General features: G+C 41.5%; 1 protein-coding gene across 1 annotated transcript in view; it reads right to left on the reverse strand.

The window, feature by feature from the left end:
• IL18R1 (interleukin 18 receptor 1) overlaps nucleotides 1-9,220 on the reverse strand; it is a 34,399-nt gene extending 25,179 nt beyond the window's left edge. Inside the window, exons 1-3 of the mRNA XM_080814417.1 lie at nucleotides 9,021-9,220; nucleotides 5,130-5,373; nucleotides 1,189-1,354 (exon numbers count right to left, since the gene is read on the reverse strand). Of these exons, the coding sequence (XP_080670543.1) occupies nucleotides 1,189-1,354; nucleotides 5,130-5,373; nucleotides 9,021-9,078 (468 nt within the window). The 5' untranslated portion in view covers nucleotides 9,079-9,220. The remainder of the gene's footprint in view (nucleotides 1-1,188; nucleotides 1,355-5,129; nucleotides 5,374-9,020) is intronic.
• Nucleotides 9,221-16,564: the final 7,344 nt, after the last annotated feature.

The following is a 16,564-nucleotide window of genomic DNA, read 5'->3' on the forward strand; positions in this document are numbered from 1 at the left end:
AATGTTCATTATTAAGAAAAGAAATGGGGAAAAAACTACTAAAAATTACAGAAACTGTGCATGTCAGATTTCACAGTGTGTGGTAGTGGTTGAAAAGAGGGTTTTGAACTAGCATAGCTCCCCAGAGAGTTGTTTAATAATGTGGAGCAAAAGCCATAACTGTACTCACAGCCTTTCAGCCAATAATTCTACTTTAGGGATGTGATTGAAGAATAAAATCATACATACACCCTAAGACTTATGAGAATGATATTTATTTTAGCCTTGTAAATAATAGTGAAAAGTAGGAAACTAACAAATGCCCAATACCAGTGGAACAGTTAAACACAAGTGTAAGAAACAACAAAATCCCATGTTTGGAAGGATGTTTAAAGATGTAGGGGAATAATTACCGTATAATTTTTAATGACTAGAGAAAAAATATAAGCCATTAAAAATAGCATTTTTATTTTAAAAAATTTTTTGTAATTACCACTTTTTAAAAATAGATGTTCTCACACACACACACACACACACACACACACACACAAATCCCAAAGTCTCTGGCTGGTGGAATTCTGAGTGAGCTCTGCTCTCTTTACTGTGCATTTTTCCATCTTCCATTTTTACAAAAGGAACTCATATGTTTAGAAAAAAAGTAGATATACAATAGAATTTAAAATTTTAAATATATGTGGCAGAAGAAAATGAAAACCCATAAGCTTGCATTCCTAGAAATTTATCAAAAGAGAAGGAAAATGAAGGAGGGACAAGGAAGAGGAAGCTGTTACCATTTACTGAACACGTAACATGGGGCAGGAGCTCATCTGAGCAACCCTGTTGGGAGCACCTTGCTCAGATGGGCTGGCTGAGCTATCGAGGGGTCAGACAACTTGTATGTGACAAGACAAGGATGTCCACAACCAGGAGATTCTCATTTTGGATTTTTGTCTTTTTTTCCTCAAGTCTTAAGTTAAAATATTTTTTAAAGACTTATTTATTTAAGAGAGAGAGAGAGAGGGAGACTGTGGTGGGGAGGGTCAAAGGGACAGGAGAATCTCAAGCAGACTCTGGGTTGAGCCCAGAGCCTGACGTTGGGCTCAATCTTATGACCCTGAGATCATGACTTGAGCTGAAATCAAGAGTCATACACTTAAACCACTGAGCCACCCAGTTGCCCCTTAAGTTAAAATATTTTAAAAGTGCTACCTTATACAGTGATGTTCTGTTGGCCAGTTTTTGATAGTGTGTATTTATACATTTGACTTGCAAATATTTCTGAACTTCCACAGTTTTACTAATTAGTAGTTTTTCAGCAAAACATCTGTGTTTACTTCTTCCAATGACATTTAATTTCCATTCACGTGTAACATTTCTATGAAATAAAGGTTTAAAGATATTTTATGATTAGTACCAAGGCTTTGCAAATACCACCTTTTAGTAACCAATCCACCCAGTGGAAATCTTTCCTTATTTTCATATTAAGAGGCTCATTCACTGATGCCCAGACCCTGCTGTGTCCCATTTTGGTTCAGTGCAGCAAGAAATTTAACAATTGTCATGGTACAAGGCTAAAGGGCATTGAAAGAGAAAAACCTGAGCAGTTCTACATACACAAACACACTCACCCTATGCAGAGCATATATTATGGGTGTCTGAACAGAAATGTCTAAAACTTCAATGATCTTTGGAGATGGACAAGTCCAAAGATTCTCAACTCAGAATGGGACAGTAGCAGTGGGTTGATGAGGTCCACAAACAGGCTCCTGAATTTGTTTTCTATAAATCTGTATAAATGCACTGGGTTTTATATTTCTCTGGGTGGTTTCTTCCAATCCTCTTCTCTTACTGTTGATTAAAGCCAAGTCTGGAGTGACTGCATAGCTATATTAGCACTCTACTAAGCAAACATTAGTTTGAATAGATTTTATCGATGTTGTTCCTTCTGATTAGAAATTAGTAATCTGGGAGATGAAACAACTTTAACACAGTTTTTAAAAAGGAGCTTCTAAACAAGGAAATGTTTGCAACCTGAAGTTTGTTGAAACTGCATATATGACATATAGATCCCCATACTAAATACAACAGACGTGTGTTAAGTTGTCCTCTGTGCCTTCTGTACCCACCACAGGCCCTCACAGTCCCCCTCTAGGTCTACAGGAGCGTGGAGGGAAGACTAGTGCTCACTGAGCTCCAGGCATTGTACTGTGCATGGGCAACGGGGATGACGATTTCTCTTATGCGAAATAAGAAAGCTAAACTTCACTTAAAGCTGAGTACCTGGCCCAAGTTCCCACACCAGTCAGCAGCAAGGTCAGGATGCAACACAATTCGGTTTGGCCGAATTGTGCAGGCCTGCAGCCCAATACTATGCTCTCACAGTCAAGGTGGGTCTGGCCCTTCCCTTGGGTGGGTGTTCATACAAGAGTGGTCAGGGCTGGGCGGGAAGCGACGAGTGCACTGACAAGCTGTCCTAAAGGTTAAAGGCAGTAGGTCAAAGGCCATGGACTATAATAGAGCTACCCGGCCCTTGGAAAGGGTTCAGAATCCCATTGACATCATCTTCTTCTCAAATGTGTCTAATTTTTTTTTCCAACTTCAGCACTGCTGAGCTGGACAGAGATGTATTTCTAAATCTTTCTGTCCTGTTGCTTCTGAGGAAGAGAGTATATGCATATTTCCAACTTACTGGGCCATATTGTTCTCTATCTCTGCAGTCCCCAATTCCTAACACCCAGTAAGTACTGACTGGCAGAATGCCTCTGTGTCCTAGCCACCGCACTGGGAATGAGGAAACAAGGGCACACCGTCCTTGCTCAGGGAGCTTGAGGGCCACTGTGACGCTGAGGCCAACTGACCCAAAGCTGTGACCATTCCTGTTACCTTTCAAGGCCATCCATTCCTGGCCACAGGAGCCCCTCCTGCCATACAAGAGGGGATCTGTAAAGCTCTAGCCCATTCTTGGGAGGCCCCTTACTAAGCCAATCTAGAACGTGATTGTGAGATTTTTGCGTGTGCTTTTCTCTCTATCTTCATGCCTTTCTCTCTAGCATGAAAAACCCCTCTCTCCTGCATCCCCTCCCTTCTTGGTGGATTTCCTCCTTAAATTTGATCTGACTTCACAATTCAAGTATCAGTCTCCAGGGACCTTTGATTATGAGCTGAAGATTCCTGAAAAACAAAAGGATTATGGTTCTAATGGAGGGATGCCAGGGGGTGGAATCTGGTCTTCAACGGATTCCATGTGAAATTAGAAAGACTTATACACCTAAATCTGTGCACACATGCACACATGTGCACACACACAGGTGTCCCAAATTTAAAGAAATCCCCATCTTCAATGCCCCTACATGTCCAAAACAACCTGTGTAGGTTCCCATTGATTTTCTCTTTTTTTTTCCTTTTTTTAAAAGTTTTATGTATTTATTTGAGAGACAGAGTAAAAGAGAGAGAGTGACCACAAGCTAGGGGAGAGGGCGAAGCAGACTCCCTGCTGCAGGGAGCCTGATGCGGGGCTCGATCCCAGGACCCAAGATCATGACTGGAGTCAAAGGCAGATGCTCAGCTCAACAGACTCAGCCACCCACGTGCTGCCCCCCGCCGCCCACCCACTGATTTTCAAAACCACTGTCAAGGCTCTCCTCATTCCATCACTTTAGTCTCACATTATTGCTCAGCCTCCAACACCTTTCAAAGTTCATCACCACAGCCACGGAGCAACCTTGCTTTTCCTGCCCCGTCAGATATCTTCCTAGATCTCCATACTTCTCCGACAGCCTGTTTCTAGTTGATGCTTCCACTTTGCCTTCCTAACCCAGGCTATGTTCTTCACTCTCCCTATCAGAGAGACAGTTAATGGCTTTTGTCCCTATCTGTCTCCAAGCGTCCTCTGTGGATAACTGGCTCTTCTTCCCCTCAATGCGTTCTTCCTGCCCTGTCCGGGGTACTTCTTCCATTTAAATCATGCCTTTATTTGATCAAGGTTACGGAGATTTTTTTTTTACCCCATTTGTGAGTATTCATTCTACCTTAGTGCAAAAACACCCAGTTGTGACCTACTTCTAGAATCGTCCCTCTTCAGGGAACACGTAAAATTTATAACAGGTCAAAACAAACAACAGGAAAAGAGTTCTTGAATTTCTTTCTGACTCCTGGGGGTTCCTATGTATAGAAACAAACCTAAATGACCTCACTTTGTGCAAAACCACACAAGTGATAACAAGGTTTCACCAGGATGCCTCACTCTGCTCTCAACACCACCGTTGATAACAATCGGGACCCACCCCAGAAATCTACTACACCCAAGAGCATACCACCACCGCTCCCTCACCTGGCCCTGAGCTCTCTTCCACCAGATCAGATCTCAGCCTCATATCTCTATAAAAAGACACATAATCAAGACCAATAATCCATCAACAGAACATTGCTGTCCCAGTTGCTCCTTCCCAGCCTACCAAAGAAAGTATAGAGAAAACTTAGTTCAGGGATAGTCACTGAAACATTCAGTTGGTTTTTCTAATTTCATAGAACTGATGACTCCTAGACTCTTGATTATGAGTGTCCTGGCATAGACTACAGGGGTCTGTCCCATGAAGGTCACGCAAAGCTTTTTCTGTGCTCTTCTCTCTCAACGCCCCTGGCTATAGGTCTGTGGTGGGCTGTAAGGCTCACACATCCTTCACCCACACTACCACCAGATACCAAACAAACCCTGGAAAACTGGCTCTGGATGAGTCTACACCCCTTCTGACCCTGAGCCCGAGCCCGAGGACACCACCTGGGAAGCTGACACTGCCCCCCCTCACCGCATGGTCATTAAGGAGTCTTCACTGATCCCATCTGACCAGCGACTCTACACCATAGGAGCAGCTGAATTTTAAAATGAATTTCATTTGGCACCCACGTATCTTTGGTAAGGATCCCCTAAAAGAAATATTAAGGTCCTCTTTCACTAAGATCACTAAGCAGATAAACACAAGGGCAAATATTTAATTTGATTTTTCCATAACGAAGTATTTATTGCACGGTGTAGGAAGGGCGGGGGAGAGTAAATGCACGGATTATCCTCTCTGATTGTTGTATATCTGATTTGCTGAGCTAAGTCCAAGAGTGTGATGAACAACGCTGACACAAAGAGAAGCTATACTCACCCCATATGGAAAAAGTAAGATCCACTGTCCTCCAGTTCCACTGGCCAAAACTCCAAAACATAATCGTGCAGAGAAATTCTGGGAAAACTGCTTGAGTTTAGCTCAATGCGCCCGTGGGATCCACTACTCTTGTACCATCTTACGGCAGCTGTTTCATTCTTGGGCTCAGATGCTGATGAGCAATATTTCAGATAGAAAGGCTCCCCTCTGACTGCGGTGATGTTAAAACGTAAAGTACAGGTTTCTTCATAAGATTAACAAAGTAAAAGAAAAAAAAATGAGAATGACAAAGGTGAATGTTTTTTCTTTCCTAATGGATGAGCCGAATAAGCCAGGTGAGTAAGAAAGTTCTGAGCAACCCCAACGTCTCAGTCTTGTGAGTTCTCATTTTAGGTTCAATCTTTCCAACACTAAGAGACAGGTCAATCTTTCCAACACCAGGACACTCTCAGGGCATAAATGAAGACAAAATTTCCAACAACTTTTTCCAAACAGGGCAGCACCAAAACCTAACCTACCAGAGCTAGAAGACAGATGAATACAGTGAAAGCTTTTCAAAGAAAATGTTATACATGACAGCTTCCTCCTAAGGAAAGCTACAGAGGTCACAGTGTTGCCACACCCACCCCCCAAAAAATGTCGCTAGCTGGGGCATCTCCATGGAAATGAAAACAAGAAATCTAGAGGCCTCAGAGTTCCTCACCTGGCTCACTAGAAGTGTACCTTCAATCAGTTTACCTGACCATTCCCTGGGCAGCCCGGGGGACAGTTAAGGGGTTCCTGTGTAGCTCAGAGTGTGTGTGAGCCCATTATCTCTCCAAGTTACCACATGAATCATCAAGAACTGATTAATACAGTATCACTCCAAGTCTAGGTATCTGTTAATTCCCTCCTTGAGTGCTCTTGCAAGCTTGCTCTCTCCCTCCCTCCCTCTTTCTCAATCAACCCAGGTACTCTGGCAAGTTATCTGATCCTTTCAGCTAAGAGAGTCATCATTCCCCTTGTTTTGAACTTCTGATAGTTCAAAGTCAGCCCTCATGGACCCTTTCCATATCCTGTTCTCCAGTGGCTCCAGCGTGCCCTTTTATTTTATTCAAGTATAAATAACATACAGTGTTATTAGTTTCAGGTGTACAACATATTGATTCAACAATTCTATACATTACTTGGTGTTAACCATCATTCAGTGTCGTCATCCTTTATCACATACAATGTTATTATGAAATTATTGACCATACTGCCTATGCTATAAATCATCCCCATGATTTATTTATTTTATTATAATAACTGGAAGATTTACTTCTTATTCTCCTTTATGTATTTCACTCTCCCCTGCTTCCCTTCTGGAAACCACCAACTTGTTCTCTGTATTTTAAAGAGTCTGCATTTGCTTGTTGGTTTATTCATTTATTTTTTAGATTCCACATATAAGAAAATTATATGGTATTTGTCTTTCTCTTTCTGACTTATTTCACTTGGCATAATACACTTTAGGTCCACCCATGTTGTCCCAAATGGCAAGACCTTACTCTTTATTGTGGTTGAGTAATATTTTATTGTGTGTGTATATATATCCACCACAATGTCTTCATCCATTCATCTATCAGTGGATAGATGGCCATTGTAAATAACACTGCAGTCAACATAGAGATGCATGTATCTTTTCAAATTAGTGTTTTTTTTCCTTTGGATAAATACTCAGAAGTGAAATTACTGAATCGTATGGTCTATTTGTAATTTTTTGAGGAACCTCCATAGTGTTTTCTGAAGTGGCTGCATCAATTTACATTCCCACCCATGGTGCCCTTTAACTGAATTTTGAGAATGAGAATCCTTAAATTAAGTAGAGCATTTCTCTGAGGGCATGGAGAAAATGTCTCCTCTCCAGTTAGGGTCTATTTCTCAAAGCAACGATCTGGTTTTAACTCGATGTTGTTAACCACAATGTCAAGAGGAAGTGGCTCAAACGGTAGAAGCATTCTTTGAAAACATGGATGTCAAATTTACCTCAAAGTACAAGTGTTAATGTATACCAACCTTGAGTTTGGTGGTTGTTATAGAAACTCCATCTTACATTTCACTACTTCAACACAGAAGGTGTGATACATGTGTACGTGTTGGTGTTAGTTTTAATTGACATCCGAAAGGATGGCATGTCAAAAGCAATTTCATTTATTTTCCTGTTTCAGGGATGTGATATACATAAAACAAAGGACACAGATCCTACAGTCTCCGAAAGACATCCGTGTTGCTGCATGAAGCAGTGATTTGTCCTTTTCCTCATAGTTAGTACATCCAGTTGTGTTCATATTTGACAATTTATCCATTCCATGGGTGTTGAACATATGGGTTATTTCTAGGTTTTGGTCCCACTTAAAAAAACCCAAATACTTCTATAAAGACCTGTGCCTGTGTTGGGATAGACACATCTACCATTTCTTTGAGGGAGGACCTATCATTTGCAGAAAGTTAACCTGGCTTACAGATTCTCCAGGGGTAGATGGTTGGAGATGAAAGTTCATGCTCGCCTAGCAGCTAACGGCTTCTGCTACCTAATCTTCGGCTTCACACTATAGGCTTTGTAGATTAGAAATGGTTTTTGATTGGAAAAAAAATGAATGGAGTTCAAAGTGTATGGACTGTCCAGAGCAGGTCCTTCCATTCCTCCATGAACAGAGAGTAAGAATCCAACAGGGTCAACAACCTAGATCCTGTGGAAGGATGGGTGTGTTGGGAAATATCTAGAGTTTGAACAATATATGGGATATTGTCATTCAACTTCTACTAGGTTAAATTAATCCTCATGTGGAATATTGTCATATTTGCCCAGAGTCAACCCTTTATGAAAGGTGCTCTTCAGATACCTGAAAGGACAAAGAGCTGGGACCTTAGTAGCCTTATAGAATGGGCTATCTGACTATTTTTGAACCTGAAACATGTGTCATAGTAACTTGGGAGCAAGGTTATTAGTGCATGTCTATGGAACAAGGAACCCACGGTGCACGCTTTCTTGCATCTTGCTTTTTCACTCTGCAGTTCGTAACAGATTAGTCATCCGGCATCAAGAGGAGCACATCTACCTCCTTCCTTTTACATCTGGGTAGTATTGCATTATCTGGATCTCAACAAAAATGGACCCACTTAAGTAAATATGAGACTGGAATTATTTGAAAGTATCAGTAACTTAAATTTCCTATTTTGTCAGCAATAATTCTCAAAGTAGGGGATATGGGCTCATATGTTACCCCCTCCTAGATAACAGAACAAGGCAAATCAGTATTTGTGTTCCCACCTGGTCCTCCAAAGCATAAGGAGAAACTTCTAATCAGTCATGAATCTCTTCTCCAAAGAATCCTGATGAACCCACAGAATCCTTCTCAATAAAAGTCTCCAAGCCATCACTGCTAATCAGTTTTAACTTGTACCTGCCACCTGATATAAATCCTACTTGCTTTTCCCAGTCTATGCAGTCTTTCTTATGTACTCTTTCTAACTGGAATATTTCCCACTCACTGCCTTCACTACCTGAATAATGAGATGAATCTTGGCCTTCATGTTGGAAGAAAAAGAATGTGTGTAAAACTTTCTAAAAATCAATAACAAAGATGGCTGTGAACTTTTCAGTTTTAAATAACATAAAGCAGATTTTCATCTCAGACCAGTGTTATTTGTTTCCAGAAACAATCCTGCTCTCTCTGCATAAACTCAGAGAACTTTTGTTCTCTATATCAGGGACATCAAAGGGTTGGCAACTTTCACAGTAAAATCTAAAACCACTAATTTTAATAAATTCAGCATCCTCAATAGCCACCTCCACATACAGAAGTGAAACCTTGCTAATCCCTCTAGACTACCCATCAAGTATGCTTGTGAATGATTATGCTTACTTACCTGAGGTGCTTGTAAACATAAACACCAAAAATGTCAAGAGTAGTTCTACACGATGCATCTTGAGGATTCTGCTTCTAGTGGTTTCTCTGGAAAACAGAATAAGACAGGTTCAGCCAAAATTGGCAAACAAACATACACCTGTCTCATGAAGGATATTTTTAAAAAATCTGGCACACAGACTTTTTAAAAATCAGTGAAGTAATTTTTCATATCTCTTTATATACTCATCAAGTATTCTCAGAACTTTCAGCCACATAGAATTCATAAAATTTCAAGGTAATGAACATCCAGAAAAATTCCTATGTGTGCAATTTTCTAATACAAGTGAGTATGCTGTATTTTGAGCCTGGTCTACTAAACCTTACCTCGAAGGTCAAAGGTGAGAACAAAAATACTTCCAGAAAATCTACTGCTCTATGAATAGACAGTCTGCGGTATACTGAGATATGTATGGCAGGTCTGTCCATGTATAGATGTGTGTGTCTGTGTGTGTGTCCTTTTTTCTCTCATCATACCAAAATGCTCATCATGATTTTCATCCATGGCTTGAATTTTTTTAAATGATTTTATTTATTTATTTATTTGTCAGAGAGACAGAGAAGGAGAGCATAAGCAGGCAGAGTGGTAGGCAGAGGCAGAGAGAGAAGTGGGCTCCCTGCTGAGCAAGGAGCCCAATGCAGCACTCGATCCCAGGATCCTGGGATCATGACCTGAGCCGTAGGCAGCAGCTCAACCGACTGAGCCACCCAGGCACCACTTGTGGCTTCAATTTTTAAATATCCATCTCCCTTCTTCAGAACTAAGTTCTTTATAAGTTAGGCACTGAGTCTATTTTGTTCACTACTGTATCACCAGAGTCCAGAACAATGCCTAGCACAGAATAAGCATTAATACTTGTTACACAGGAATAGGTGTATGGGTGTGTGTTTATTTGAGGGAAATGGAGAGACAAAATAGGAGTTTCCTATACTCCAAATGCCTAATCTCCATGAACTCAAATATGTGTTGAATTTCAATCCTACTCAATCCATCTTTTATCCTATGAATTACAGATTTAGAGAGTAGAACGGAGGAAGGGGGCATTGGGTCTCTGACACTAGTGTGAATATTGCATAAGCAGTCCCGTGTTCCTTACGTAGCACACACCAAACTCCATCGGGTGGACAGAAGAGCTTGCTTCCTGGGGCACACAAACCTGGGTGGGCATTCCAGCTTGAGCCTTGACTACTGGTGTAACCTTAGACAAGTTACTTAAAAGACTCAGATCTTATCTACTCATTACCAAAATGGAGATGAGGAAGAAGGCCTATCATCAAAATTATTGAGTCATTAGATGAGCTAAGTAACAAAAGCTTTCTGGATGCATGGTAACCTCTCAGTCCAAAATAATTCTGTTACCAACTGCCACTCATCTCCCATATTTAAAAAAGAAAGAGGAGGAGGAGGGGGAAGGGGGGAAGACCCAATTCCTGGATGAAGTTTAGTGGCCAAGGGGTCAGACTATTTACATCAATCTTAATGAATAACAAAGCATCTGCTGTAATTTCCAAGAGATAACAATCAATAAAGTAAAGACAAAGAGTTAACTACATATGGAAAGTACAAACTATTCAAAACCAAATTAGATTTCTATGGTTCTATGGTTTGAAATCAACCCCTACCCCCATACACATACACACATTTATTATTAACTATCCACTCTCTTACCTCAGATAGAAAGAAAAGTATTGTTTCCTCTGGTTAAGGTTGACATAGCTTTGTAAAGGGCACTGCTGTTTCTTTCTTGGTTTGGGTTTCTGTTAATTTTTAGGGTCTACTGAGAGATAAAGTTTCTATGAAATAATTCACTATTCTGATAGGTTACCTCTGAGTTTCAATATGAAACATGTTATGATCCCAAATTAGCTGATATTGGCACTATTCTGTGTGTGTAGATACATAAATTTTAATGTACTAATTGTAGATTTAAAAGATCAAGATATTAAATAATGGAACTCATTTCCAAAAGAAAAGCTATTCTAAGAAATGTCACAGATAGCCTAGTATTAATAAGATATACATGGAAGAATATAAATATTAAATTTCTTGCGTGAAGGAATTTGGGGGTATTTTTTAGTGTTATGTTTTATATTGATTTTTTTTTGCATTTCCATAATTTTAAATTTTTTTTCTTTCTTTTCTTTAGCTCTCTTTCTTTTTAAAAAACTGTTTTTGATTTCTAAAATAGTATAATGCCCAATAGAAGACATTATAAAATGAAGATTGAAAAGAAGAAAATGATCTCGATATGCATAATACTTTAACATGCTTCTTTGTACTTTTTCTGCATGATTTTCAAATAATTAAGATGTTCAAAAATGTTCATATCCTGCCTTTTCCACTTAATCAATGATCACTTTGCTGAGTCACAAAAATCTCTTTGTTAATATCATTCTTAATTGCTACATATATCCCTCAGGATGTGTCTAGTATAATTTATAAGATATATTTTATTACAAAAATAACCCCTATGACTATCTTTTTGTGTTAGGCGGTACAGATGAGGTTTGGGAGCACAGTCTCTGGCGCCAGGCTGGTTGGATTTGAATCCTCGTCCTATTCTTTCCCAGCTGAATAACTTTGGACAAATCACTTATCCTCCCTGCTCTTCAGTTTCTTTATCCAGGAAAGAGAATAATAATACCTCCTCCTGGAAGTGATGTGAAGGTTTCATGAGTTACTATCGCCAAGTATCCATGTGTCATAAATATCACTTCAATGGTAGTTACTTACCTACCTTTTTAATTATTTTCTTGGTGTTATGACAATGGCAATACAATTTATAGGACAGAGAATATCTTTTAAACATGATAAACACGTACTACCAAACTGCATTCCAGAAATGTAATAATTCATACTCCTTAGTTGTGGAAGATAATATCCATCTACCACACCCCTATAAGCATTGGGTGTTTTCATTCTTTAAATGTAATTCACTCTTCAAATTGGTAATGGTGTCGCATGGTTTTCTTAAACCTGCATTTCTACTGATATAAATAAGGCAGAATATTAAGCATATAGTTTTTAGCTATTTTATTCCTGTGTGTATGAACTATCTTTTCACGCCTTCGGTCCAGTTCTTAGATGTTTTGTTTTGTTTTGTTTTGTTTTAATTTGTTGAGTTTACTTTCAAATCCTTCTTTTGCTGTTTTCACATCTGGGAGACTTTACATTTACGCAGTCAAGCCCACCATGTTTTCCTTTGTAACTTTTCCATTACTTTTCCATTGTTGAACATTCCTTTTCCCTCAGTGGTCAGATGCATACTCGAGGTATACTTTCTTCATTTTTATGGCTTAGGGAGCTTTTTTTTTTTTTTCTTACATTAGAATTGTTTTATCCATTAACAATTTTCTTGTTTGTTATGAAGCTAGGTCTAACTCAACTTGTTTTTCTCAAAGAGCTACTAGTTCCTTCTCTATAATTAATTAAAGAGTCCCGCCATTCCTTTACAGTGTGCTGACAGTATAGTTAATCACGTGTGGGTTGTCTGCAAGCACTCTACGGAGATCTAACAGCATGACCGCTTGGGAGCAAATACGTGCACTGTGCATGCATGTGTGTGCAAGCACGTGTGCGTGCCCACGCATGCGCGCACACACCACTCTCTCCTTCCTCTGTGCTTCGTTTTTCCCTTCGTTTTCCCTTCCGTTTTAGCATTTGTCCCTAACTGACATACTTTATGTTTGTTTATTATTTGCTAAATCGATGAATACATTCAATTCATTAAGTATAAACAGTTTGGTGTCTTAGGTGATGATCTGATCCTCTGTGACATCTGCCTAATCTTACCTTTGAAATACTTCTTATATCATGACATCTCAGAAAATACGTTGTAACAACTGATGTGAAGTCTAGGGCACTCATCGCCCCCTGGAACTTAAATAACAATAACAACCACCACCACCATCACCACAACAACAACACCTTGGTCCCCAGCCAGACAGCTGAGGTACAGTCTAAGCATCCTGACTGCTAAAAATCCTCCAGGTGATTCTAATATGCAACCATGGTAGACACTAATCTAGTCTAGGGGACTTATTTGTATACCTAAAAGTAAATTTAATATATCAGAAGTATGTATTTTTAACAATAAGTTACTATCTAAGACATATTGAGTATATGTACATATATATTCATGTATATTTACATGTAGGTGTGTATGTGCACACACACACACACACACACATACAAAGAACACTCACAAACTTTCCCTAAATCACCGGGTGGCATGAAGTTTGCTTTAAATGAAAGAGGTTTTCTTGTAAAAATTGTGTGACCCAGGGTGAGGGTCAGATACAAGTCAACTGTTCTCTCTGACCCCCCAGGTTGTATAGTCCAGGCCCCTGCACAGTGTCTCAATATTCATCTCCTGAGCCCCAGGTTCTGCCCACCAGCTCTGTTTATAGACCCCACCCTGAGCAAAGTGACCATCCTCTAAAAAAAAGTAATTCACAGAAACCCACAGTTGTGAAGCTACTTCAGAATTCTTTCCACTAAGGCACCTGGACCAGGTGAAGTGGTCTAGATTCTGGAGAGTGACCCTGACTCACACATGAATCGAAGTAGATTGCCTCAGTGTAAATCACTCTTATCAGCAAAACATAATTGAGCACCTCCTAAGATATACTGCCTTGATAAAAATCTTAACACCAGTGATTTTAAAAATAATTCCCTCTCTACAATGTCTGAGGCCTAAGGGTTTCACTCACCCAGCAACTGAGATGATAAAACCATCAGTGCAAAAAGGCAAAAATGATCTTGGGATAAAACACACACACACTTCTGCTCTAAGGAAAGCAGAATATATGCTGAATTATATTTTTCATCTGGAAGGCCAGGAGCATCATTCTGACTCCAGAGTCCTGTCCCACAGATGGTGTCCTGATGTCTCTCCCACCTCCTCTCACGTATGTGCTGGTCCTGCTCCCCAAACCCTTCTTGCTTCTAACCGCGGTGTCCTGCAGTCCTTATACCATGGCTCAATGGTTGTCTTCTCAAGGAAGCTCTCCGACTCCTAGCGTCCCAAACGGCGTTTATCCACACCTGTCTCACCCTGCATTTCCCTTATTCTTGGATCCATCCCCACTCCCTGGGAGCTCCCTGAGGGCAAGGCTCCTGTCTTTCCATGTTCCCAGACCACTTGTTCATAGCCTTTGTATGTGTTTTTATGCTGGTAACAGGGGAGCGGTGACCTTGTCCCAGAACATGCAATATACCCAGTTTCTCCCAAATTTACTCCCTTTCAAGCCCTTCAAGGGTTGAGAAGTGTGCCCCATATCCCAGCACGGCAGAACACCAAATGAGTGTTTGCCAGGGTTCCCAAGAACAGAACAAAAGATGGGGGTGAAATTAGTACCAGAACCTCAGGTATCTAGACCTAACTGGGATCACTCAGTCGTTCGTCTGGTAACCGCAATGCAACTTGCTCGGGGTTCCAACTCCTGGAAGCACCTCGAATTAAAAGCAAACATTTTGGAATCAGAGAAATCTTGGTGAGACTCTATGATCTATTACTTAGTGAGATGTATGCCCTTGGACAAATTCCTAAACACCTCTGTGTTTTGGTTCTCCTCCCTTTATTAAGCATAATGATAGTGCCTACTTCATTCCGCCTGCAAGAGAATTAAGCGAAAACAATGCATCTAAAAGTTTTCCACACTATGTCAGACAAGAGGTTAATTAGTAAAAACTACCCATTATTTTAGCTGCTCTCGCTTTTTCAGGAAAAAAAAATATTGGCAAGTTTTAACCTCTGAAATTATACTATCAGGGAAAGTTGATGATGCTCAATCACCAATTATTTATGAGTGTGTATGCATGCACATATATGTGTGTGTATATGTAGACACATGAATATATATATATATACACGCTCAATATTTAAAACTATACTGATGTATATACATATCTGCATGTATATATATATATATATATATATATATATATATATATACAGCCCCTACATATGATGGCTCCACTTAGGTTTTTTTGATTGTGTGATGGTACAAAAGAGATACACATTCAGTGGAAACCATACTTGGATTTTTTTCCCAGGCTAGTGATATGCCCTATGATCCCCATCAGCTGCAACTCCTAGTCCTCGTGGGGATCATGAGGGTGAACAAGAGATACACTTACAACCACTCTGTACCCAACCAACCATTGTTTCTCCCTTTCAGTGTACTATTCCACCAATTAAACAAGATATTCAATTATTATTGATGCCTTATTATGAATTAGATGTCGTGTTAGAGGCTTTTGCCCAACTGTAGGCTGCTGGAAGTGTTCTGAGCACCTTCAAGGTAAGCTGGGCTAAGCGTGTTGTTCAGGAGGTTAGATGTATTAAATGCATGTTCCAGTGACAGGCTATTTCCAGCTTTGGCGGGGTCTTTCAGAACTACCCCCATCAGAAGTGGAGGGAGATCTGTACACATAACGGCACTCGTTCTTAACCGATCTTGTTTTCAGAACCCCTGCCCCAAGGCTGGGGCGCCTCTTGCCCCTTCCCTGGCGGGCTGGCGGCAGAGGGCAGTGGGAAGGGGATGCGGCTGGCAGCGGGGCGCGGCTCCTTACCTTCAGAGCGGAGTTCCGCGAGGCCGCGGCGGGGGCGGCCGTCCCTCCTGCACTCTGGTCGCGACGGCGGAGGCAGGGGTTCCAAAAGCAGGTGAGAAACTGCGGTGCGCTGCCTCCCTAGTACTGGGAAACACGAAAGGAACGAGAGGAGCCACAAGTGTGATTAAAGATGTAAGGCAACTAGAGAAGGTCGGGGAAAGAAAGAAAAAAAAAAAAAAAAAAAAAAGGAACAGAGTAAGAAGAAAGAAAAGGCGTCTGGCAGCCGCGGAGGGTGTGGGTGGGACGCAGCTCCGTGTCCGCAGTGCTAGGTGGGGCGCTGTTCTGTCCCGCGGAGTGTCCCGCGGAGTGTCCTGGGTCTGGGATGCTCCAATCAGAGATGCTCCTCGTCGGGGATTCCTCCCAGTGAGGGGCGGGGGCCGCGGTGTTCCTAGGTGGGGGCGGGGGATACGCCCTGTTCTGGATGTTTTGGCTCCGGGTGCTCCTGGTCTGGGGCGCCCCTCGCAGCGTGCCGGGTATACGGACTCCTCCACTGGGCGCCCCGCCTCTGAATTCCGGGAGCCGCTTGATCGCGGGCGCTACTGCACGAAGCCGGAAAATCCCACGCCTCGCCCTTGCGCCGAGGTTGGCTGTGGTCCCAGCCGCTCGCGGCGAGTTTCGGGAGCTCCCGGGCGGTGGGCGGTGTCGGCGGGACCTGATCGGCCCGGGACGCTCGGTGCTTGCTCCTTGCGCACCCTACAGGCCGCCGAGAGGTTTGCACCAGAGTCAGGTTGGGGAGGAAACAGCCTGCACTGGGCAGAGGGGCACCACCTGTGGTTAAGGGGAAGGAGCTGGGGAGGGCTGCAGACAGGAAGGAGGCTAAGGAAGCGCCCCCCAAACACAGGAAGTCTCCCTGGGGTCATCCAAAGTGAAGAGGAGGCCATTCTCTGAGG

This window comes from Martes martes (genome assembly GCF_963455335.1).
Source record: "Martes martes genome assembly, chromosome: 9".
NCBI classification, from domain to species: Eukaryota; Metazoa; Chordata; class Mammalia; order Carnivora; family Mustelidae; genus Martes; species Martes martes.